At 39.7% G+C, this 26,468-nt stretch overlaps 1 protein-coding gene across 1 annotated transcript in view; it reads right to left on the reverse strand.

The window, feature by feature from the left end:
• The window catches only part of LOC108426141 (MAM domain-containing glycosylphosphatidylinositol anchor protein 1), a 339,434-nt gene that overhangs the window by 66,614 nt on the left and 246,352 nt on the right, over positions 1–26,468 (reverse strand). Inside the window, exons 12-15 of the mRNA XM_017695434.2 lie at positions 11,075–11,249; positions 7,376–7,399; positions 6,424–6,576; positions 4,410–4,571 (exon numbers count right to left, since the gene is read on the reverse strand). Of these exons, the coding sequence (XP_017550923.1) occupies positions 4,410–4,571; positions 6,424–6,576; positions 7,376–7,399; positions 11,075–11,249 (514 nt within the window). The remainder of the gene's footprint in view (positions 1–4,409; positions 4,572–6,423; positions 6,577–7,375; positions 7,400–11,074; positions 11,250–26,468) is intronic.

Genomic DNA, 26,468 nt, shown 5'->3' on the forward strand with positions numbered 1-26,468 from the left:
AAGTGAAGTGTGCACTCTAAAGCATATGAAATTAATGTTTATGAAGGCTATAGCTAATCATGCAAACTGCATGTAGCTCTGGCTACTTACTGCACTCTCATGAGGCACAGGGTTTAAACTGGTGTCATCAACAAGTTTGAGACAAACCAGAAAATGAAAGTAAAGTGACAAATGATCACAGATAGTCATTAACTGTAGGAAATACAGTGATTGCAAGGCAAGAGAATATCATAAAATAATATCTGCATGTAACAGAACTCAAGCGTAACAATATGAACTGACCACAGGATTCAGCTACACAGTAAAGTTCCATTCATTTTCACTGATTGTGAAGACTTGAAAGAGAGGGTCTTGAGTGGGCTGAGAGACTTTTTGGGGATGTATTTCTGGAAAAGATGTTAATAAACTACTGACTCCTAGTGTTTGTAAATGATGTTAGCCTTGTAGCTCCAGCACTAAACTAAAGAAGCAAAATTTGGACATTAGACATAGCATTTACATCTGAGATAGATGGAGTATTGTGTGCATGGGATTTTTTGCCTAACAATTACTTTAAGAAATGACAAAACATGGCAAAAAAAAAACCATAAATTGTTTGTCTTTTTGCAAAACAAAACTGTAAGTACAGCAATAATTGCATTAAATTCAAATCATAATAAAATATACTGACTTCTGCTTACAAACACAAACGCTTATCCTTTTGGATTGCAGTGGATGCTGAAGCCCATCCCAGGGGTCACTGGGCAGAAGGCAGGGTACAACCTGGACAGGTCACCAGTCCATCACAAGGCAGATCCACAGGCATATACAATCATACCTAGGGGCAATTTGTGAAACCCGGGGAGAACATGTAAACTCCACACAGAAAGGACCCTGGTCGCCCAGCCGGGGAATTGAACCCAGACCCTTCTTGCTGTGAGGCGACAGCACCACTGTGCTGCCCTCTACTCACAAACATAGATAATTAAATCGGTTGGATTGGAATAAAATTTTAGAACCTGCTCTTTCAACAGGATTTGTGTATGTGTTTCAATGAGCTATGAGTGAGAAACAGGTATCATCTCACATAACACTGTGCTTTTGTGATGATAACTGCAACTTGTAAGGGTTGAAAAGAAGTTTGTGCTCAATCACATTAATCAATCACATTACTTCATTTTTCAATCATACAGTATATGCATATTTTTCAGAACAATAAAGCAACTTTACAGTGAAAGCACAAACAGTTAACTTTCAAAGGAAGTTATGTAATGTGATGTAAAAAAATTTCATTCTAAATAAGCCCATTTATCATGAAATTCTCAGCAAAAAGGCAGCTGGTCAAATTATGTATAAACAGATATACAAGGTGTGTTCCAACAACGATATGCTGTTTATGTCAGCAGCATATGTAGCTCTAAGTTTCAGCCATTAGAGTCATAAATCAGTCTCTTTGTGTGAGAGTTGACATGGATGGAAGATCTACTCAGAGGATCTAGCAATGTGATGGAGCACTGCAAGATGAAGAGTTAACAAAATGACTGATAGCATCTCAGGTCCCCGTAAATCAGTTGCTGATTTTGCATGACCCTGCCGTCATAAAGGATTCACACACACACACACACACACACACACACACACACACACACACACACACACACACACACACACACACAAGACTGTCTGCTTGACTCTGAGTTCTTAATATGTGAACTGATAGTTGGCAGAGTGAATGTTTTGCAGGCAGCATGACCATACGCCCTCAGAATCCCACTGAATTGCCTCCGATGGAGTCTAATTAGAGTCTGTTTAAGCACTATGTACTGAAAGTGAACACACTGTTACTTTCCACTGAAGGGTGAAGGTCTATTTGAATGCAATAAGCCACCAGTCAGAGTTACTGCAGTAAACGAAAAGGAACAGCAAACCTTCAAAAACATTGAAACAAACATTAAAATGTAAAATAGATAAGTAAAATGAAGCAATAATATTGATCACTGTCTTAATAAATAGAAATAACATATAATATTCTTTTGTTTTCATGTTGCTGAATGTTGTATGAGATATATCGTGAGCCAAAAGTAAAATTACATAGGAGATTTGTGATATTAATCCATTAGTACGTCGGCTAAGTTGTAATTCTAGAGCAATTCTAGAGCATTACCTTTTGTATTTGGCCAAACATCCTGTTAGAATCTCAACATCACAGTAATGTCATAACAAATCCCAGTAAAAAATGGTGGCTTCTTTTTTTTTTTTTTTTTTTGGGTGACTTTTTCACTGCAAAAATGAAGGTCGATCTGACCCAATTCCTTAATCCTAAATCTAATGACAATGGGCATCATCCCACACTGAAATGAAATCCCTTGTCTAGTGTTACGTTTTGGGTTTTTTTTTTTTTGGTGTGTTTTTGTTTTTGGGGCCCATATATATTTTCTATTGCATGAGCCTGACATGTCATGAACTTCCATGCGATGATACTGCAATCCAGGGTAATATAGGGACATTACACAGATCTTTTATTACTTATGAGTTAGTCAGTAAAATCCCCCACAGATTACATTACGGGACCTCCTCCAGTAAAACTAATCCAGCTTGAATACGGCTTAAAATGTATGGGATTAAACTAAAAGTATACTTTTTTTTAACACTAAGTTTCCCAAAGACAAAAACAGAATGAATGTAGAGTTCCTTATTTTTGAATTTCTTCCTTGCTGACTACAAAATGAGGCATGAGTTTAGAAGTCTGCAGCCACTGCAATGAACTAAAAGTCAACACACTTTACCCGTTTCAAATTTCAGCTCCACATGGAGAAAATACACACTAGCATTCAAAAGTTTATAATCACTTTTCATATTAATAATTGCTGTTATTTTATTCAATAATAACTTGTACAGAGTACACTGAAATACTATGAGTTAGACACCAGGAGATTTTTTGGCTACACCAAAAAGTTGATAATAAATAACACACTGTTGTCATTTCTTTATGCATTATTTACATATGCATTATTTACATTATGCATTATTAGATTTGATCCCCACTATTTAAGCATTCATATACTTGGTACTTGGATTCATATACAGCCCTGTTCATCGTTCTAGACATTTATTCAATTTCTCACTTTTTGACAGCTTCCAACAAATTAGTTGAAATCTGTGAAGTCACAAAATAGTGTATATCATTTTGGTTTTAAACTGTGTTAAAAATGTGGAAAAAGTTTGAACTGTGACAAACTATCGAACGCTGGTGTAATACTTCAACAGGATTTTGTGTTGTAGTTCACTGACTTTTGGCAGTAATTGTGAAGAAGTCATATCCTGTGCATTTGAAACATGTAAATTCAGTGCATCACTTCTTTTCAGTATGTGTACGCAGCAGGTATGATTGTGTATATCCCACTACACAATCCAACAAAGTGCCTCTAGTGTTTAAATACATGACTTGCAATGGCAAAGTCTGAACACCCCCAGACAAATGACACATTCTGTTGAATTACCAAGAGAAAATAAGTTTAAATGTGCCTTTTCTTTAACATGCTGGAGGAAAATAAAATCTAAAATAGGCCATAACATTTGCACAGGCCACATGTTGTTATATTGTTAATATGTTAGATTCAGCAAATAAACAGTAATTAGGCATTATAAAGTGCCTAGGTGTGTTCCATTTAAAAGATGTGTCCTTATTTTCACATCAACAAAACAGCAATTTAACCGGGGACCAAAACTTTTGTATACAACTGTATCTTCAACTAAGCCACCATTTTCAGCTTTTATCATCACTATTGCAAACACTTACATACAGCAGCCTGATAATGTGACATTTCCCAGAAAACCCTCTGTCAGACTAAAATATTTCACAGAACGAGTCCTATGGGACTCAAATTATGCCAAGAGGCCACCCACAGATGTGCTGGTTCTGAAGAGGAGGCTCCGCTATCTGCCCATAATACACACAGACTGGTACACGCACTCAGTCAGTGTGATGGAACTTGCTGAGAGGGAACAGAGGCGGCTGATGAGCTGACAGACATGAGAGGAGGCGGAGACTGCAACAGTAACAAACACTCTTCCCACTTTAGTGCCAAACCACCGACCGTGCCAGCATGTGTGCGTGTGTTGGAGTGTTTGTGTGTGTGTTGATCTCTTGCGGGTTGAGGGAGTGACATTAGTGTGGCAGATGTGTGACAGATGTCCTCCTCCGGTATGGCCTCCTCTCTGTGAAAGTGCCAAATAGCAAAAGACAATAACACACATCTACACCTAGCTGCTTTAGAACAGTGGGAGCGGACAGATGTCACTTTAAGTTACAGCTCCGGGTTTTTTATGCTCAAAATAACTTATGCATCTCTCTCTCTATCTCTCTCTCTCTCTCTCTCTCTCTCTCTCTCTCTCACTCTCTCTCTGTGTAGTAGAGGTATGTGACTGACCGATGTGTTTGCCCTTCATATGGTAGAAGAAGGAGATGCAGTGTGGCACTCTGCTGGAGCCGGAGGGGCCTCTGGCTGCTGTGACGTTATAGAGTGGCGACAAGAGGCGAGCTTTGTCTCCTTTCTGTCGTGGCCGTGAAGTCTCTATGTACATGTAATAACCTGTAATAGAGACAGAGGTAGTTACAGACGCACATCAAAGCAGTAGATTTAGACCATCAAACAGCTTGCTGAATGTACTTGGAGGCTATTTTTCTCTATATATACTGAGCGTTGCATCGCTTTTCTGCTCAGAAGAGAAAAAAAGTAGAAATGTTATCGGTTGCTACACCAGTTAAGGACACTTTATAATTTAAAATAACAGCAAACAAAACACACACAAGCACACAAAAACACAGTTCCCCGGCTGACATTAAGCAAGTGAAATCACGTGTGCTCCTGCTAGTTTAGAATGAAAGCTGGCACAGAGAGAAACTCTGCCAAGTGTGGTGTAGTTTCCTGGCTCGTGCCGTAATAAACGCCGCTGTCTCAGTGTGAAGTCCCCGGCTCATGCTGAAGTCGAACTCTGTTGTCAAGTCCCCAGCTTGTGAACTAGTCAAATTCCACCGTCGCAGTGAAAGTGTGCTGGCACACAGTCCAGTCTAACTCCACTGGCTTGGCACAAAGACCCCAGATCATAGCCTAGTCCAAGGGGTGTCCAATCTTATCCACAAATGGCCGATGTGGCAAGTTCATTCTAAACGAGCAGGAGAAAACCTGGTTTCACTTGCTTAATCAGCCTTCAAGCAACTGATTATGTGCTGTCCTGCTACACTGGAATGAAAACCTGTAACCACACCAGTCCTTTGCAGATAAGACTGGACTCCCCTCATCTAATCGGTCTCTGCTGTTGTGGTGGGACATCCCCTTCCTCATGGCCCAGTCAATTTCCACTGTTGCAGTGATGGAGTCCCGGTTCATGGCATATTTAAACTCCCCCTAACGAGGCAAAGAGTTCCCTTTGAAGTCCCTGGCTCATGCTATTGTCAAACTCCGTCTCTCTGTCTGTCAAGTGCAAATTCCTCGGCTTGTGGACTAGTCAAATTCCACTGTCACAGTGAAAGTCCAGAGCCCACAGTCTCTGCTGTTGTGGCGGGACATCCCCTTCCTTGTGGCCCAGTCATATTCCGCTATTGCAGTGATGGTGTCCCGGTTTGTGGTGTAGATAAACTCCACTCATGAGGCTCTCAGCCTGGTCAAACTCCACTGCTACAATATGAAGTCCCTGGCACTCAGCCTAGTCAGACTTAGTTGTCACAGTGTAAAGTCCACAGCTCATGGCCTAGTCAAACTCCACTGTCGTGGTGTGAAGTTCCAGGCTTGTGGCCTATTCAAACACCACTACTGCTCTGCAAAGTCTTTCAGCCAGTTCTCAGTCAATGATGAAAAATACTCTCAGGCCAGCGGGAAAACAAAAGCATAACACAAACACTACACATACAATAACAAACAAATCTGTGATGTAAAGTGGTAGCCAAACTGTGCCTCAGCACTGGTCACATGGTGGTCGCTTCTCATTGATGGACAGGATAAAGGGGAACTGCACATACAGCAAAAGATGGGCTATTGGCAGTAACTGTACACATATGTTAAAAAAAGGAAACTGTGTCAAAAAAACTTAGACCACAGTTTATTTAAATGTAAGTACAGGTTATTCAACACCAAGTATCATATCAAATATTTAAGTTTTTAATTTGTCCACTACCCAAAAACACATTAGCTGCCTTCAAATTTATTTCTTTTGCACATCTAAAATGGCTAAGTGGCTATTTCTGAATTTCATAAGATGATTCACCTGCATAAGGAAGTAGACAGTTAAAGAATAAGAAGAAAAAAACAGGAGTTTCCACAACAGGAGTTCAAAAAATGATTAAAAGATAGAGAAATGGGTTAAAATCCTGAAAATATGTAAATTTAGTAAATGAAAATCTGGTTTCTGACTTTTGCACAGCACTGCATATGTGTTCATGTGTACCTTCTTTCGTCCCACTCCTATCCGTGTCAGGGCCTGTGTTGACTGAGCGTTTTGGGTTTTGACTCAGATGGTTCTGCCTGGTCCAGTCAAACACTTCACTGCGGTCCTGATAGAAGCCACATATCCGCACATCCTCAAAGCCACACACATGATCTGTGTGAGAGAGAGAGAGGGAGAGAGAGAGACAGAGAATGTGGGTGCTAATCTCTAAATATGGGTGCATGTGAGAATTAAAAAAAAAAAAAAAAAACTGAGAGCAGCCTGAGGCGTTTCAGGAAGAGTGAAGAGTGGAAGGAAATAGAAAAGTAAAGGAGACTGAGGGGAGACAGAATAGCTACAGTAAAGGGAAAGAGATATGATATCCATTTTCTTCTTTTATATTTCTCACTTACACACAGCATTAAACTTGATTAGCACATGTAAAAGGCCTCCTCTCATTTGTGTCTGTTATATCCAGGAGAAGCCATATTTTCAATTGCCCATTTTCTAGGCCCTTAAATATCCTTTGCCTATTCGAACATCAAGAAAGACTGCCAGGCATGAGAAAATGACTCATGATACTGCGACTAATTACTCAGGGCTTTCACATTCAAGCCTTCTGCAGCTGTTTAGGCCCCATTTTTAAAAAAGAAACAGGATTATTCTTGTGCCGGGGGTTCGAAATAATCCACCACGGCAATTCACGTCCCACTATGCTACATCCCACCCCTTTCATTTGCTCTGCTGTCCTCCGATCTGTTTTAATCTATGTTTTTTTAATTGTGGCACTTTGGCAAAGCTCTGCAAACTGGCTGGCAGTGCAGCCGTGTAGAATTTAATTGAACTGAACTGAGGTAGCAGTACAGAGAGGGGGAGAGAGGGGGAGAGAGAGAGAGAGAGAGAGAGAGAGAGAGAGAGAGAGAGAGAGAGAGTGAGAGGACAATAAAAGGCAAGAGAACATGATCCATCTTACCTGAAGGTCTTGGATAGGTGTAGGCTGCAAAAAGAACGAGAGAATATTAGAAAACATCCTTAACATATTCAAAATGATGCATTGATATCCAGAGATCCACTGCTTTGAAAATAGGCCACCCAGTTTTTAAACAGGCTAGGTCTTCAGTACAGGCCATAACTGTTAAAACGTGGTCAGAAAATGAGAAAATAAAACACTGATAATGCTACTTTTTGCTGTCTCCCCTATAGGATTTAATAGCTAATAGCAAGACATCGCTATAAAAATGATGGTGCACATGAACGTTTCTTCACAATTCTAGATTAACTTCACACATCTGACTCATTCCACATGTTTAATTTGAATTTTGGGCCATATATGTTGAACCCACCTCTGGAACTTGGATCTCTAAAGGTTGTACAACACATTCCACATTTTGTCTGAAGCTTGTGACAGACATTAATGTGTATTTTACCCTGTATGTAGCTGTTATAGTGACTCCTTCAGTCAATAGCCCTAGCATAGAGGTGTCTTTATTTTCCATTTCTAAAACTGGACTGAAACTTGGTCAGATAATAGCTCATACTCTCCCTAAGTGTCTTGTCTAGGAATTTCAGAAGGCCTAGAGTGATGACATTGGTCCCACCTATTGTAAATCAAAACATAATTGTTTAAGGCCTTCTGTCCAGCTCCTAAAGGACTAACCAATGGAACAGCTCACTGGCTGTATCTGCCTACAGATAATCACAGAGAATGCACTGGGGAGATACTGGAATTAAAGTGATTACTGACAAGATCCATGATTTTGACTTAGAACAAATCTGCCACATTCAAGTCTGCTAATTAATCATTTCAAATTGAATTACCTTTTACAATTCACTGAACTCAGAGCTCCCTCAGGAATAGCAGTCCTGTTTGAAGGATCACACTAACATAATGAAAAAAGGTACATTTTTTTTGTGACCTGAAGTCAAGGCCAGCAGCTAAATGGAGCTCGACTTCATTAATACTCAAATTCATGCCAAGATGACTGATATTGACAACAATTCAGTCTCCTCCTTCATCCAGTGCCACCTTTTGTTTTTGTGCCATATTTAACATTTAGCTGCACACTACGGTGTTATTGCAGCACAGAGTGGTGTTATTCTCAGATGATGCTGAGGTAAATGACTGCACAATGATGTTTCGATCTGGGCTATTTGGGGTTATTACACAGGTTCTTTATCCTGTACAAATTGGCCAGTCAAATCATGCACAAATTACAATTACGGAACTTTCTCTGGTAAACTAATCCAGCTCAAATAGGGCTTATGTTAACATTTACATTTATGGCATTTAGCAGATACTCTTATCCAGAGCGACTTTTTGATCATTTTACACAGGTAGGCCAAGGTGGTGTTAGGAGTCTCACCTAAGGACCTATTGGTATGGTATAGGGTGCTTGCCCTGGTGGGGGATTGACCAGTCTACAGCATAGAAGGCAGAGGTGTTACCCACTACACTATACCAACCACAACCACATGTTAACTTGTCTACACGCATCCAATCTACAACCAAAATATGGCCTGAACAAAAGCTATGGCACATTTTATATTTTTCCAATGCGTTAAACTGAGCAAATAATTTGTAATTGTGCACTAAAATTAGCTCTGAGTGATAAATAATTCATATGGAATTATATCCCACTTTTGTTATCACCAGCTTGTTCTCATGCTTAAAGCAGAGCTCTATGGTGGCATTAGGCCAGTGAGATCAATTCTGAAGGAAGATGAAAGCATGGCGGGCAGTCCAGGGATATTAAGCCATCTCGTTTAAAACACAGACACTCTTTCATCAGAATATCACACTTGACTGCATTGCTTCCTCCACTTATAAAGCAACAAGTAAACAGCACACTTTTTTCTGCACAATGTTCACCACCCATCGCGTTCAAATTACTCATTTCTTTCTAAATATTTAATCAAGTTTTAATGGAAAATTCTACTTATTACTCATTTAAGAGTAATGTTTGGGTAGGGAGGAGCTGATCATACATCAGTGTACATCAGCAGCCTGCAGCAGCCTGTAGACTTTAATCCCTGCCTTCTAAACAACATCTATGCTTCTACAAAGATGACCTTCTGCACTGCCCGGCAAGGTTCCATGTTCCTGCCTTCTGCACCACAAAAAATAGCCATGGCAGCAAAGGTTTTTTCACAGAATCTTCCTATAATCATTAGAATTACTTGTTCTTTTCTAGAACGTGACTGAACAAGACCCTATAAATATCCATTCAACAGCACCACTGTGCAGGAGGCCAGGTCTTATTTTTAGGTGAAATGAGGACATAAAGTAGGGTTTTAATTTCGGAGCATATTTTGAGGCAGAGGAACATGGCTTTCTCTCACTAGCATATTTAACAGTAGCCCTGAGGAACAATTCAGAAGCATCCATATTGTACAATAACAAATTGCATGCCATTAACTTCAGCACATTTACCCCACTGTTGCTTACAGGAGCTCCATGCTTGGCTGCTAATGTTTGGAGCTAATGAAGTGGTCTGATATTCAGGAAATATAGAGAAAATGGGCTCAGCTCTATCAGTATTTACAAACAGTGGCAAGACTGAAACAAAGGTTATGATGTACAGTGCAAGTCAAAAGTTTGGACACATCTACTCATAGAAAGGTTTTCTTAATTTTTGAAACACTATTTGTCCAAAAGTGTATGAGTATGTGGACACCTGACCACCACATCTATTTGAGCTTGCTAGACATCCATTCCAATAGCACTGACATTAATATGGAGTCACGCCTTCTTCACCGCTTCAAAAACTTTACACAAGATTTGTGCCTGTGTGAACATTCAGTCAAAAGACCATTTGTGAGGTCAGGCATTGATGTAGGACAAGAAGGCTCACATTTAATGTTCCAATTCATCCCAAAGGTGTTGAATGAGGTTGAGGTAAGGACTCTGGATATTCTCCACATTGGACTAGTCAAATCATGACTTTATGGAGCTCACTTTGTGCATAGGGGCACAATCATGCTGGAACAGGAAAGGGCTTTTACCAAACAGTTGCCACAGAGTATATAATTGCCTAATATGCCTTTGTATGTTGTAACAAACACTGGACCTGAGGGGCCTAGTCTAAAAAGACCACACCATTATCCCCCCTCCACCTAACCTTACTGCTGGCACTATACGTTATTCTAGGTAGCTTGTTCCTGGCATCTGCCAAACCCAGATTTGTCCATCAGAATGCCAGATAGTGAGGCGTAAAGCCGGTAATTAGTAGGGATGTCTGCAGATTTTATGCATAAAATGTATGATTCTTCAAAGCAGACCCACTTTGCCTTGATGCAGCTTTGCTCACTCTTGGCATTCCCTCAAGGAGCTTCACGAGGAGCCACCTACAATCCTCTTCCAACAGGTTTAAAGCAAGCACACATAGGCTGGGATCACCAGTACACTGTGCTAGAAACAAATGTGTGTATTAAAGCATTTGTCTTTAAACCCAAATGTCTTTAACAAGAGGAACAACATAAATTGCATAGGATGTGACCCAAGCTTTGGACTATTACAGTGCATGAATGCTAATGCAATAAGAACAAAGTACTCCAACACTGTTTAGCTGGAGATGTTGTGAATAGAATTCGTTTTGTTGGTGGAAGTTGTTTTCCAATATGCCCATTAAGTTCAGCCATAATGATAAGGTCAAATGAGGTCACAATGACTTACGTTCAGAATATTGAATAGTCCGAGTGACGGTGTCTCCAGCGGCAAAGCTCGTGATGGGCGTGAGCCCCACCTCATAGGACAGAGGGATCCGCAGGTCCATAATGGTGTAGGACATCAGCACACCTTTCACAGGCTCTCTGGTGTTGATCTGTTTGGAAAGCACCTTTTGACCCATCTGCATAGACAAGAAAATGAAAAGGAAAGCCTTGTTTTAATAATTACCAATTAAATTGTTATCCGGTACATATTTGTATTGTTATCCAGTACATCCAGTACATATTAGCCACATGTCTGCCTATTTTTTACAGTTAAACAAACAGAAAAATGCTGAGATTCTGAGAAATGCCAGAATTCTAAGCTATTAAGGCAGAATTAGAATAAATTAGATAAATAAATAAATTAGATCATGCTCTAATAAATATTAGAATAAATTTAGAAGTCATAATTCCATATTTGACTGTGCTGTTAATGTATCCCTCTACACTTCAGAATTCCAAATATTTGACTACAACTTGTCTAGAAAGTTCCAGATTTGTTCCATACACCTATGGCTCTACTACCAGTAAGCAATATTCACTGATAGGAAACCTACAATCTACAATATATTTCATTTTTCAAGATGCTCCGTAATACTCAGTAAATCCCGTGAGACAGAGACAGATAAAATTCAGGATTTACAGTGCTACACATATTATACACGATTACTGTACTGGGTATTTATAAGTGCACAGTGCATTTGCATAAAGGCGTGAGACACAGAAGTTTCCATTAAAACCTGATCAATTATTCAGAATCATTATTACAACTCAGCAGCAATAGAAAGTAGAAGCAGAAGGCCCACAGCACCAAAGGCAAGACAGGAGAATGTTACTTTTTATTTAGGTACAATGTGTGTTGTCAAGCTTCTTATATGCAGTGGGCTCCAAAAGTCTGACAGCACGGGAGAAAGTGCTTCTGTGGCATGCGCCCTGCCCCCCAGGCCCCGACAATGATGGCTGAGAGAGCCGGCAGGAAGGCGGGGCCCGAACACCAAGTGGCGACGAACCTCAGCGAGGACACCAGGGAGAGGTGGAGGTGGAGGGGTGGAACGCAAAGCCTGAGCTCCCCGAACGGACACGAGTCATGAAAGTGACGGCGGGAGGAGAGCCACGAGAGGCACCAGAGGAAGGAGCGAGTCCCAAGCTCTGCCGCCCGGGCCCCGCCCCCGGTTACGCAGCGAGGCCGCTTCACTACATCTCACGGTCGACCCAGGTGGCCGAGCTGCCAGCTGGGGGCGGTAATGTGGAAGCAGAGCAGTGAGCTCTCGTTCCCTCTCAGCTCAGGTGCCTTTTAAAAAGAGCTGAGAGGGAATAGAGGGAGAGAGGGATGAGCAGCAGCAGCAAGAGACACAGTGGACAGCTGGAAACCTCAAGTGAAGAAAGGACTGAAAAGTCTAGCTTAAGCCACTGAAACGTGGTCAGCACAGGTTTGGATGTATTTACTTTGTTTATTTTGTGTGAAATAAAAAAACATGGCTGCTGCAACCCTGAATCCTGCCTCCAGCTTCCTCCTTGAGAACATGTGGTGATACAGCAAAGTGAATATATACAGTACTGTGCGAACATTTTAGGCATCTAAACAAATTTTACCTCAGCAGTGAGTTTATCACAATATACATTAGAATAAAGTCATATTCATAATTCAAATGAACATAAAAACAATAAAAAAGCAACAAGAATTTCTTGGGTTCATGTTTTTCCTTGACACCTTCACAGCCGCCACAGAGACTTGTTAATATCATCAATTACATCATGAGCACAAGTTACTGAAGCACTGATTGGTCAAACCAGGAGCTGCTTTTTAACTACATATAATACTGGACTTCCTCGAGGAGAGGCTTGGAAATGGTTAAACAAACACACAAACGTCCAGAAAATCACTATTTATATTTATACATATAAAACAATATAAAAAGTACTTATATTCTCAAAATACTAACTGAAAAAAATGATATTATATTTCAATTAAATTCAGTTCAATATACTCTTTACAGAAACAGAATCACTTGCTGCTCCAATGTTCCATATTTCATAATCAGCTCTCTATTCAATTAAACAGTTAATCAGTTAAACAGTTAATTGATTAAATAGTCCAACTCTCTAATCAATTACACAGTTAATCAGTTAAACAGTTAATTGATTAAATAGTCCAACTCTCTAATCAATGAAACTGTTAATCAGTTAAACAGTTCACCTCTCTAATCAGGTAAACAGTTAATCAGTTAAACACTACAGCTCATTAATCGGTTAAACAGTTAATAGGTCAAACAGTTCAGCTCTCTAATCAGATACAGTTCATCAGTTAAACAATTAATCAGTTAAACAGTTAATAGGTTAAACAGTTCAGCCCTCTAATCAGTTAAACAGTTAATCAGTTAAACAGTTAATAGGTTAAACAGTTCAGCCCTCTAATCAGATAACAGTTAATCAGTTAAACAGTTAATAGGTTAAACAGTCCAGCTCTCTAATCAATTAACCAAACAATTAGCTGAACACCTAACAAGCTACCCTTAGTCAGCATTTACGAATTTTGCTTCACTAAGTTCATTAAATGTGGACCTCATTACATCATTACACGCCTATATCAATAAACATGTGTACAAAATGTACAAAATACAAAAATCATGCTGTAAAACATTAATTGGACAAAATGATGAATGATTATAGCTAATTTCGTCTTCTGAGTTGTGCATGAGACTGTCTAAAATAAGTCATACAATTCCAAGTCATTCTGAAGTAAAATTAAAGAAAATTACTACCCTCATCCAAAACACACCCTGGAAAACTTTCACTTGAAATCCGGTGCTCGTGTCTGGGGAGCACGTGTCGCTGGAGCAGTGTTGTCTATCGAGCTCTCTTATAAGTATATCTATTGTTACAACACTACTTATTGTTCATTTGGACGTTCAGTTGCGAAGACAGATTGAGAACAGAAGCCAGACGAGTCTTCCCAGATGGACACTGTTGGCACTAGTGTCAGCTATAACATTTACAAAAATATAACTTAAGGCTAATTTTTCTTTCTTTTTCTCCCAGCAGTTTGTGATATTTGTCTTAGATTATTTTCCAAAGTAAAAGGCTCTGTGCATTGAAAATATTTGAGGAGGTTATAAAGTAGATCCACCTTGAACGCAGGATAAGAAACTGGGTGGTCCGAGGGTGGACCAGCAGTGGCATACAGTCAGCAGGTTCCCGACCTTATCAAGCCAGCAGGCCGTATGCTTGCTATCTCAAGTCTTTGACTGAGAATTTATGTGAATCTTATCCACAAAGTATTTACTGCTTCTTCCATGACCAGTGAAAGCTCTGAGTGGAAAGCACTTCTCTGAGCACTGATCTGAACAAATGAATGAACACGCATAGTTTTACTGAACGCCTTTTGTGCATTTATTAACCCACATTCTCTGCTATCCAAACAGCTTCATCTCTCTATTACTTTTACTTCTACACATGAATATTCCTCATGTTTCTCCACCGGTTGTACTCTCATAAAACATTTACCCCATTTTAACTCCATTCTCACCACCAATAACTGTCACTGTTTGATATAAAAACAAACTGAAATTCTGTTGATAAAAATGTAAATTGAATGTAAATGTAATTCATTACATAACTATGTATGTAAATTAGTTATGTAAACACATTTACATACATGATGTAAATCGAAAACAACAATATACCATGTTTATGTCAGATATTATTGTGAAAGCAGTGTAGCACAGGAGGAACACTGGGGCCAGTCATCCCTCGGAGGCTGCAGACAGTAATTACAGGGCAGCGTGTAATCCCTGTGGCACTCACAGGTTGCCGTGGCATTGCTCCGGGCTCATTAGAGGGTTCAGCCTGGCACTGAGGAGACCACATCCTGGGTTCCGCTCCAGTGCCAACTGAGAGCTAGCGGACTTTCCCAACACCACACACAAACACTGCATGATATGAACTGAGTAAATATCATTTATACTACGGTTATAAACTACATAAATATCATTTAGAGTACAGTTACGTTATTAGAGGATTATTATACTCAGCTATATGCACCCCCAAAACGGTCAATTTACAACAAAAATCTTTCCTAGCTTCATCTGTTAATGTCACAGTTTTTGGAAGTTGAGAATGATGCTTTTGTTTTGATAGTATGTTTTGTAAGGAATCACACTTACATTCCACTTACATTCTGCACTGACGGGTAGAGTCTTGGCAAGAAATTCCAAAAAACGTGGCAAAAATGCAAAGGAAATATTTTCTCTCCAAAAAAAGTCTGTACACAGCAGTGGCAAGACATGCTGTTAGAGTGAGGCCTTCAATTCAGCTGCATAAAAAACACAGCTCTGATATAATGCTATGATTATTCTAATTTCTGCTGGGTTTTCTAATACGGCATTAGTGCTAAGCTAATGGTGGTGACCTTTCTAGGTGAACATGTGAAGCTCGTGAAAGTGACACCATATTTTTTTTTCCTAAGTAATGCTGGACCATTTCTACAATCTACTCATTGTAAAATTTTTCACCCAAGGTAAAAGCCAACTGGTGTTTACAAATTATGTGTAAAATAAAAAACAATAAAAACAGAGATAAAAGAATGTTGCTGCCACTAAAAGCAGCGTTATGCAAGAACTGTTCTTTTGTGCTTTTGGGTTCCCCCTACAGTTACGGAGTGTATTTCACTTTTACACCAGCGTCATAAACCACAAATTGCACTTGGAGGACAGTTGTATACGTGTATTTGTTCATAAGCTGAAAAATACAGAATCTGACTCCCCTTAGCATATGGATGCTACAGTTTACCCTTACAATTTTTAATGTTTTTCTGTATAAATAACCAAAATTGCGAGTGTAAACTGCACCATCCATATGCCTATTTGATGCACATGCACCTGAAGGGGAGTCGGTCAGTTGGGGAGATGGAATTCGGCACAATGTCAGAAAACAAAGAACCATGTCAACTTACAAAGTAGAATAATATTACAGGATTTTATTACAGGAGGTTGCTAACTCTAAAAGCTTATTTGGCATAAGATTGGCAAAGACTGAAAAAGACTTTGGCGTGAGATGAATTTATTTCTTTGCATGCTAACTTAGCCTGAAATGGGTCTGGGAGTGGGACTGGGGTTAGATGACATTTGACATTAGGGAAAACTACAAAACTCAGTGAGACAGGAATGACAGATAAGGTTATAGTCTACATTACAGTCTTTCATGAATAACATTAGCCATGTTTATATGTACCCTGCACATAAACACTTCAGTCTTAATCTATAATCGGAATGAAATGGCAAAAATCTTTGCATATAAATACAGCCATTGGCAGCAATATACATTCTGCTATAGGATTTTTGTCGTTTTCCAGTCTTGCATCCTTTAATCTCTCACCACTGCGAATCAGAGATGTCCAGAGTCAGAGTCTCCAATCAGAGATTTTCTCTTAGTTGGTCTTTTTCTCTGTCTGTCATTTTCTTTTCCTTCAACAACAACAGTCTCTTCAGTCTCTTCACAGCCTCTGCCAAGATGTCCATGCTGGGAATACCAAACTAGCTTCTTATAGCTAGTTGAGTTGTTTTTTGTGTGATGTGGTGCTGTAAAGCGTTGCACAGTTCTCACAAGAGGTTTCATATGCTCTTCCAAAGTTACATAGCACTATAGTAGGCGTTCCAGGCCTGGAGTGGCAGTGACAAAGACACCATTCTCCCTTTTATAAGTCAGTGTTAAAGTCAAAGTAAAGTTGTTAAATGATGTTTCTTTAAGTCTAACTGAAAACGAATTAGACCATCGCTTGTATTCATAGTTCATAGCCAGTTTGTGCTATCAATGAGCTATGAATATGAAATCATATTAATATAATCTTGGTTTTGTTATCACCCGTTAGAACTGTGACTTCAAAGAGTTAAAAACCTAGAAGCAATTTAAATAAAATCTATAAGGAAGAGGAGTTATGAGATTTTATAACAGAAAACACTTTTTGAAAAACATTTGAAAACACTATTTCAATGTATTTACTTTTATTAGATCATGTAAAAACACCCACACCCTCTAAAAACACCCACATTAGGGCATAAGCGAGGCTGGTTCACACAGTGGAGTGTTCACACAGCACATAACAAAATATTTGATGTTTATTCAAGGCTTAATTGCATAATGAAGGTTTCTGCAGTATCAGTGTCTCAATGGCAAAGTATCGTAATGAAGACTGAGATATTGCCCTACTCCTTTTCTCTCCACCCCTCCTTCCCTTGTCCCTTCTCTCTGCTGCCAAATGTAGAGCGAGGATGAAAGAGAGAGAGACAGAGCGACAAAGGAAGAGGGAGAGTGTTTGTGTTGTTAACCTCGCTGGCTGAGGTCAAACACATTTGTTATGCGCCTAATTAGGTCCAGCAGTTAAAGCCCCTGCTCCAAGGCCCACTGCTGAGGAAATAGGGCATTAGCAAATGCCGTGCCACCACCACAACAATGTGGAGTGGTCCGCGTGTAGTCAAAGACCACCCACTAAAGTCACCGCAGCCTACACACACGTCACAGTTCACACTCGCAGACACAGGGACGCTCACACATGCTCGCACACGCAATATGTTCCACGGCTGCCAACTTTCACTAATTATGATTTTGTCCTTCTGCTTTCACACCTAAACCTCCATTTTTTTCATTAAGGCTACTCCCTCACTTTCTCTTTCTCTTTTTATCTTTCACTCCTACGTATGCCAAACCTGTCCACGCTGCCTCCCACACTCGTACCTCTTCTCTTACCACCACTCTTCTCTCTTAAATACTACAAAATCATCCATGCTTGGATTTGAGCAAATTCTCAGACTCGCTCTCCATACGCTCGTTCTCCCTGTGTTCTCATTGTCTCTCCTTTCTCATTTACTTCCTCTGTTTTCATTCTATCTATTCCTTTTCTCACTTTCTTTCTACATACTTTCAACCTTTCTATCTCGCTCAGTCTTTCTGTTCTTAATCTATCTTTCTGTTCTCTCTTCCTCTCGTTCTCACTCACTGTCTCTCATTCTAATTGTCTTTGCCTCGCTCGTCATATTGTCATCCTTTCTGTGCTTCTCTCTCTCTCTCTTTCAGTCTCTATCTCTCTTTCCCTGCATATTCTCATTCTCTCTTATTACATTTCTAACTTCTCATGCTATCACTCTCTCCTCACTCTCTCCTCAGATCCAATTCCATTTTTTATTTTTACTCCTACCCCTTGTTTGAGTGCCACTTTGCCCCTTTGAGCTGAGTCACTAGGTGAAGGGGTTAAAATCTTCCTCAACGAAATGGCACAACCCTCAAATAAAAAAAGAGCATTGCTTCATTAACAGGATAAAAGTGCTGCTCTGGAGGCGACCCTGCCAGTCTGCAGTGATAACAGAGGAGGGTAAAGTTCAGCTCTTCATTGCTGGGCTTTAGTTACATTCAGGGAATTATATGCCTTCAAAGTGGGGCAGGGGGGCAATTATTTATAAACGCCCAGCCGTAATTCTGTGGTGATATGAAGTTGAAGTCAGATATTCGCCACCTACTTGTTCAAATTTTAAGCTTTTAGCTAGCTCGCTACCAAGACATCAGTATACTACTTGTGATTTTTTAAGCATGTTATGAAGAAAACGACCATAATACAATGAAACAACATTAAACTAAGATCATTTCATGGTTATTATAGTTTTTAAAAGATATCATTCTCATTTGTGGGTTTCTTTGGTTACTTGCTCAGCCACAGCCTCTTGCCTGTTTTCCTTTTTTCCCCATAACACTCTTTTTTGGAGTGTCGCTCTGAAAAACCTCAGTTCGGAGGGTCATGAAGTCCAAACACTTCGTCCAACCCCTCTATCTCAAAAAACACTTGGGACATCCTACCCCTAAACGTGATTGCCCAAAACAGAGGGGTAAGGGCTAAGCGGTAGAGAGGAGTGAAATGAGACACCTTGAGAGTCCATTTCTCTCTTGATAGTTAAGTTCTTTCCTTTCTCTCTCTGTAATTTATTCTCGGATGTTTTCTGTATGTTCTCATTCTACCCCCCCCCCCCTCTCTCTCTCTCTCTCTCTCTCTCTCTCTGTATTTCTCATTCTATCTCTCCCCCTTCTGTCTCTATATATGTTCTCATTTGCACCCCCCCTCCCCCGGGCGGCTCTGTATATTCTCATTCTACCTTACCTTCTCATTCTCTCTTTCTCCATAATTTCATTCCCCCTCACTTTCTCGGTTCTCTTTCTACCTTTTTCTCTACATATTTTCATTTTTTTGATGTTTCTGTGTTCTCAGTCTATTTTTCCACTGAATATTTTCATTTTCTCTAACTCTGTTGTTCTAATTATATCTCTTTCCCTCTTCCATCTTTGTATCTACATATTTTTATTCCTTCTTTTACTCTCTATGTTCACATTCTCTCTCTCTCTCTCTCTCTCTCTCTCTCTCTCTCTCTCTCTCTGTCTCTGCAACCCAATAATCTCTATCACCTTCCTAGCCACAACTATTCTCTCCCTCTCTCTGTCTGTCCCTCTGTCAGTCTCCAGTCTAAGGGAGAGCAGGTGGGTGAGCGAGTGGCTGAAACTGTCAGAGATAGTGGGGTCTGTAACAGGTATAGAGTGTGAATAACTAAACAGTTCCTCAGTTCCCTCAGTATGCGCACCTTCTTCTTCTGTGTGACTCTGCTCTCCTGACTATATTAACCCTGTCTTGTCCAGATGACTTCGATCAGTCAGAGAAGTCTGCTGCCTGTTATTATTTTTTTTAAAGGACAAATGAATTTCCTCCCTCTAAAATGAATGCGTTTGAAGGTAAAGACATGTTATTGATTTGTGCAATCAGAGGACCAATAAAACTTTAAGTACACTCCTCTTCATGTGTTTGCTTGCTTTAAATGGTGGACTGTGACACAAGTAAAATGTAAATAATGTAAAAAGAAACTGGCTTTTATCCGTTGTTTATATTTTAAAACGAATATGAGGGCAACATTGAGAAAGCAAGCTATTAAAGGAGAAAAGAAGATTAAAATGTGGAAAGATCTCTTTTTTGACTCAGCATTCAAATGTTTCCACAGCCTAGGTCAGGTGTCAGCAACATGCAGCTCTTTTACTGCCTTATTGTGGCTCCACAGCTGAATTAGATTTCTAGGTAAAAATAAAATAATCTTCCTTTTCAGTAAAATAAAGCTCTGCTGATCGTTCAACACAGTTTTAGCAATAAATGGTCCTAAACTGTGATTCACCCTTTAATCCTGAAGGTTGGTGCACAGACGTTTGGTCACCATAGCCACTACAACAATTTTGCCTAGCTATAGGTAACGAAAAGGTAAAAAGAAAGATTTAAGACATACTTACATCAGTAATTTGGAGACAAATGGACTTTTTTGATTTTAGAATCACTCCAGCTGGTTTCCTGCTATGTTTACTCTGCAATAAGAAACTGTCAAACACTAAAAAGATATAAAGCTGAAGTCAGTTTCTTGTTCAAATTTTCCCATTCCACCTTAAATGATGCAGCATTTACATTCTGGTGTCATTTAAGTTGGAACAGGAAACTTTGCGCAACAAGCTGGCGAAGGAGAAGTGACTTCAGAATCATAAAAGTCAAAGTTTGAAAGACATTTTACAAGAAACTATTGTACATTTGAGGAAAGGTTTCCGGAGATGCGAGAAAAGCAGCTACAGCTGAGCTAAAGCTTAAAGCAAAAGCAAGTTTGGGTTTTTTTAGTTTATATTTCTAGCCTGTAACTGTTACTAGGACATTAGCACACACTGAGCCATATTTACAGTTGATAAAATACTACTTCAATGAAATGGACATAAAATGTGGCTCTCAAGGTGCTTTGATTTTTGTTGAAAGGACAAAATGGCTCTTCTTAACATTTGGGTTTCCGACCCCTGGCCTAGTCCAAGGCTTAGGCCACAACATATCAGGACAAATGCGGTCTGCAATAGAGAGTATGAGTTTAAATTTAATTAAGGGTATGGTATTAAAAGAGAGAGAGAGAGAGAGAGAGAGAGAGAGAGAGAGCCTCCCTCTCCTTTACACACTGCATCTATATACATAAAACATGCCACCGTCCTCCTGTGTATTAGGAATTAGTGGTGTGCTGTTTATCTCCATGAACCTGCATGAATATTTATGATTGTGTGTTTGATGAAGTGTACGAAAACATGACTTTGCATTTGTGTGTATGCAGAAGCGCAGGTCATTTGCATATTTATGTGAGAATGTTAAATTAATTAAGAGTTTATGTGAATAGGATTTTTCCACATGCATGTGTGGATATGTAAGCATGCACACACTCACACCCCCACCACACACACACACACACCCAATCACCCATCACACCCACACCCACACACACCCACACACACACTCAGCAGTGTAAGAGTTTGTTCTCTATAAATATCACTGTTTTCCTAAGAGGCGTGAGAACAGAGGTTGGGTGTGAACTGCGATTTTCTCTCAGTGGGATTCACCTTGAGGGTACGGCCCAATCGGAATGTGCAAACCTCTCACACAATCTTCCTCACACAATACCATGCAAAATCAGACACGCCCTTCATTTCCACTCAAAATTCCTGCTGTTGTTTGGTGCATTCCATCACTTTTTAAAATTCCCCACATAATAAAATGATGAATATACAAACAAAGCAGTTCAGAGTGTTTTGGTGTGAAACGCTCCATTCTTGAGAAGCCCTGTCAGAATTGTTCACAGTGGTGGTAATAGGAACCAGGCATCCACTTCTAAAAGCTCCCTCACAGAAAGTTATCAGACAAAATAACAATGAATGCCTGATGCCTGAGAACATCGCCACCACCTATAACAACTCAAAAGACACATACAGGTTCACTGGTGGTTTTGGATAGTTAGTAAAACAGCTATATTTGTGTTGTCGACATCAAAATCCTTGGTCCAATCATCCCCATTATAAAAAAGTGAGTTGGTAGCTGTCTGCACAATAAACCCCTCCACCTCAAACTGCTCTGAACGACTTTATTTACATCTCAACAATGAATTATGCACAAATGGTGACAGTCCCTTTAACAATTGTTTTTCTTTTTTTATTTTCAAGAAAAAAACATTTCATACATAAAGTAAACATAATAAAAATCTTTGTTTAGTGTGTCTACTATTTACCTTTATTATAGCTTTCGTACTTTTTGGGAGACTTGCTTTTTTTTTTTTTTTTAATTCTGAAGGGATTTTTTTCCACACCTCCAAAGTTCAGTCTTAGAAGTTGGTTGGGGTGGTCAGTCCATTGTCCAAATGCATTATTATTATTATTTACTTTTTAAATAAATCTTTTTGTCTTGATGATTTCCATTTGTTTTAGTTGGTCATTTTAATTTCGTTTTCAATCCCTTATAATTTGCTCGGCTACATTGTAAATAATGGTCACCCTCAATTTACTTCTGAGTCGAAAAAAAGTTTGACTGATTAATTGATTGATTTATTGTTCTGACAACACCAGCAGCTTGTTTGATTTGCATATTTTCTTGTCTTCATTTTCTCACAGACACATCCTTTCAGACCCATAGCGCTGAGTGTGTCTTCTCACAGTGGAAGGATGGACAGAAACACCTGTGGATGTTTTCAGATCTGAAGCAGCTTGATTTTCTCTTCTCTCGCAAAGATGACAGCTTTATCTGATGGAGACCAGGTCTACCATGTCTTGTTGTTAGGCGTCTCGTTTTCGCTGCATCGTTTAACAAGTTAACAAGTTTTTGAATCGTTTATTTATTCACTTCTTTTCCTTTGACCTTCCCCTCATACAACTGGATTATTTTATGCACAATCTCCTTAAAATATCTCCTGAAAATTAAAAAATGAATAACTTGTGACTGGAGAGGATATAAACGAAGGGTTGTCGCTGATTTTTGCTCAGTACTGTAAGCACACAACACGATTATCCAAGCACAAAAAGACACACCTACAGCTAGCACCATTCATCTATAGAGAAAAGCAAAAGAGTGCAAGGCAGTGGCATTACATATGTGATTCTCCAGTGACTGGTAACATATGGCGACAGTCTATTTTAGAGAGCAAATAAAGCTTGCTTCAGATATTTCAGAGATTGTAAATATGCCTAGAACATATGTGAGCATAGCAGCAAAGCTGCCAGCTCTTTCTGAACCAGACTGCGTGGCATGTACTGTATTTATATTAGCTAACAGGTCAACAATGAAAATGTTCTCACAGATTGACGTCTTTCACATTTATAGCAGAGCTACTGGAAACTGCAGATTTTTTTGATGTCTGTAATTATGTGATACTCATATTTTTCAAATTGTAAAAGAATCTAGAAGTATAATATTTCTCTCTCTCTCTCTCTCTCTCTCTCTCTCTGCCTGTCTAAAAGAATGGACTCATTAATGAAACCCCTCACAGTTTGCAGTGTGGTTATGCTTTAAAAGGCTAAGCATTATAGGGTTTAGTGAGGGGAAAACTGCTGAGTAAGATTCTTCAATTACCCCCAAGCTTAGACAGAAAGAGAGAGAGAGAGAGAGAGAGAGACAGAGAGAGAGAGTGAGAGAGAGAGAGAAGCAATGCGATAAAGAAAGATGAAGTCTTAATGTTTTAAGGGCCTATATGATGGAAAACTAAATCTTCCTAAACTTTTTGACTGATGTAATGTGTAAACTTTGTTAAAGTGGAAACTGAGCTGCAAAAACACCCTGTTTTGAAGCTACTGCTTCTGTGATGTCACAAAAATGAACATATTTGCATAAATCCACCTATTCGGCCTATACCAAGATTACATTTACATCTGTCAGTCTTAAAGGCACAGAAACAACAACAACTGTCTGCTTAATTCTGTAGGATTGAGAGATTTTGGAAAATGAACCAGTAAAAATGCATGGAATTATGACCATTTTGGTACACAAATAATGGTCAAACAAATGTTTAAAGTGGGCCTAAGGGGAAAAAAATTAATAGTTACAGCATAGCACTTTCCAAGAGACAGATCATTAAAAATAAGGGAAAAAATAAGGAGAGAACATTTACAGAACTTGGCAGACACTTTTATCCAGAGCAACTTACAACTAAATCATTTTACACAGGTAGGTGAAGGTGGTGTTAGGAGTCTTGTCCAAGGACTCTGATTGGTACAGTGTAGGGTGCTTGGCCAAGTATGGGATTGAACCCCAGTCTACAGTGTAGAGGGCAGTGGTGTTATCCACTAAACTACACCAACCAAACATAGGCTTACTTTACTTCTTCCCATGATCTTAAAGAAATCTAACTGATGCAATGTCCTGTGGAACATGTGCCTTACGGAACATACCAGATGTTCCACAGGAGTGAAGGTATGGCGGCCAACAAGACTACATGCACAGCACCATTAAAACATGTTGCAAACTCATAAATCTCTACTGTCGGTTCAAAACTTCAAATCTCCAGAATAGAAATAAAAAACCTACATTACTTTTAATATAGGTCAATGGAACCAGACCTTTTTCATATCATCTTAGGCCACTTCTCTTGGTCCACTCATAATGAAATTCACACACACCTCTGTTCTGAGCTATGTCTGCTCTGCTTTAGCCTGTCCGATTGATCTCATTAAGGCTTCTTAATGAGCAGGTGAGACAGGTGTAAGAGAAGAATGTTTGCACGTAAGAAGTGCTTTAGGATTTAACACTGAGGCACTTTACCAGTGTACTGCTTTTCTGAATAAGCTGAAATGATAATCTGACTCATGCATAGTTGTGTATATATATCCTGTATATACACTCACTGGCCACTTTATTTACATGCTAGTAAAAGGTTGGACCCCCTTTTGCCTTCAGAACTGCCTTAATTCTTCGTGGCACACTTTCAACAAGATGTTGGAAACGTTCCTCAGAGATTTTGGTTGGTTGTTTGAGTTACTGTTGCCTTTTCTATCATCTGGAACCAGTCTGCCCATTCTCCTCTGACCGCTCACATCAACAAGGCATTTTCATCCACACAACTGACTGCTCACTGGATATTTCCTCTTTTTCAGACCATTCTCTGTAAACTCTAGAGATGGTTGTGTGTGAAAATCCTGGTAGATCAGCAGTTTCTGAAATACTCAGACCAGCCCGTCTGGCACCAACAACCACGCCACATTCAAAGCCACTTAAATTCCCTTTCTTCCCCGTTCTGATGCTCGGTCTGCACTTCAGCAAGTTGTCTTGACCACCTCTACATGCCTAAATGCATTGAGTTGCAGCCATGTGATTGGCTATTTGTGTTAACAAGCAACTGAACAGGTGTACCTAATACCTAACAGGAAGACTGATTTAGGGAGGGGGGGGGGGGGGGGCTTCTGCCTGTAACTTGAAGGCCAGACCCCCCTTATAGCTGGACTGGGAACCCTTCATTATGCGAACCTCAACAACAAAAAGAACTACTTTTCATTTTTCAACAATGAAACATGGAGCTTTTATATATGATGTGTGCGATGTTTTATGTGCGAATTCCAAAGAAATTATGGAAATTAAATGGACAATAAAGTGTTCTGACATGCTCTGAAAAGCACTTCACAATGTCAGCACTGACCCTGTTGTTTTGGCCTGCTCTTCTCTGGTTTCTGTACTTTGCTGCTCTGAAAACAAACACCAAACACACACACACACACACACACACACACACACACACACACACAGACACACCCGCCCATCCCACACGCTGTCTTTAAAGCTGATGGTCCATGACTTAACAGCTTTAGGATGTTAATTCTCTGCTCCCTATAGGCTCTTACTTAAGGTAGATTTTTAAAGCGGAGAAGATTAGCTATTCATGCACACAAAGACAAGTGGCTAATCTCCTCTCCTCTCCCTTTAAAACCCTGCCACTCTCCATAATTCATCACTCTCTTCCTCCATTCTGCTCTGGGCCAGCTTCTTATGAATAGATGATTAGAATGTTGGAGTAGAAATTCAACAGAGCCACAAAACACACACACACACTCTCCTGCCACCAACAGAGAAGGTGTTTTGCTGTGCCAGCAGCGTGCACCTGGGTACTCGTGTGCCAGGCGTGAGTCGGCATCCTCTAGACATTTAGAGAACGTTTGCTTTTGCCTTTTTTTTTGCGGATGCCCCAGTAAACAGCAAAAACATTGAAAAAAATACAAAACGTAAAAAAGCAAGCGATTTAAGCCCGAGTCCACATCACTGCGTTTCTGCTGACAGAGACAGAGTGAGAGAGAAAGAATGTGCGAGCATGTGTGGTTTTGTGTGTGTGAATTTCTACAGTGCCAAAAAAATCTCCACAGTTACAGTGTTAGCACTTTATTAGCATATTTTTTCTGGTAGAGTGGTCTTGGATAGCCACAACAAAGCCATCATGTATCACAATAATAACCAAGAACACAAAAAAGTTGCGCAGTCTTTAAATGGGAAGATCAACATTTCTGAATAATTCAAATAG

This window comes from Pygocentrus nattereri, chromosome 5 (assembly GCF_015220715.1).
Source record: "Pygocentrus nattereri isolate fPygNat1 chromosome 5, fPygNat1.pri, whole genome shotgun sequence".
NCBI classification, from domain to species: domain Eukaryota; kingdom Metazoa; phylum Chordata; class Actinopteri; order Characiformes; family Serrasalmidae; genus Pygocentrus; species Pygocentrus nattereri.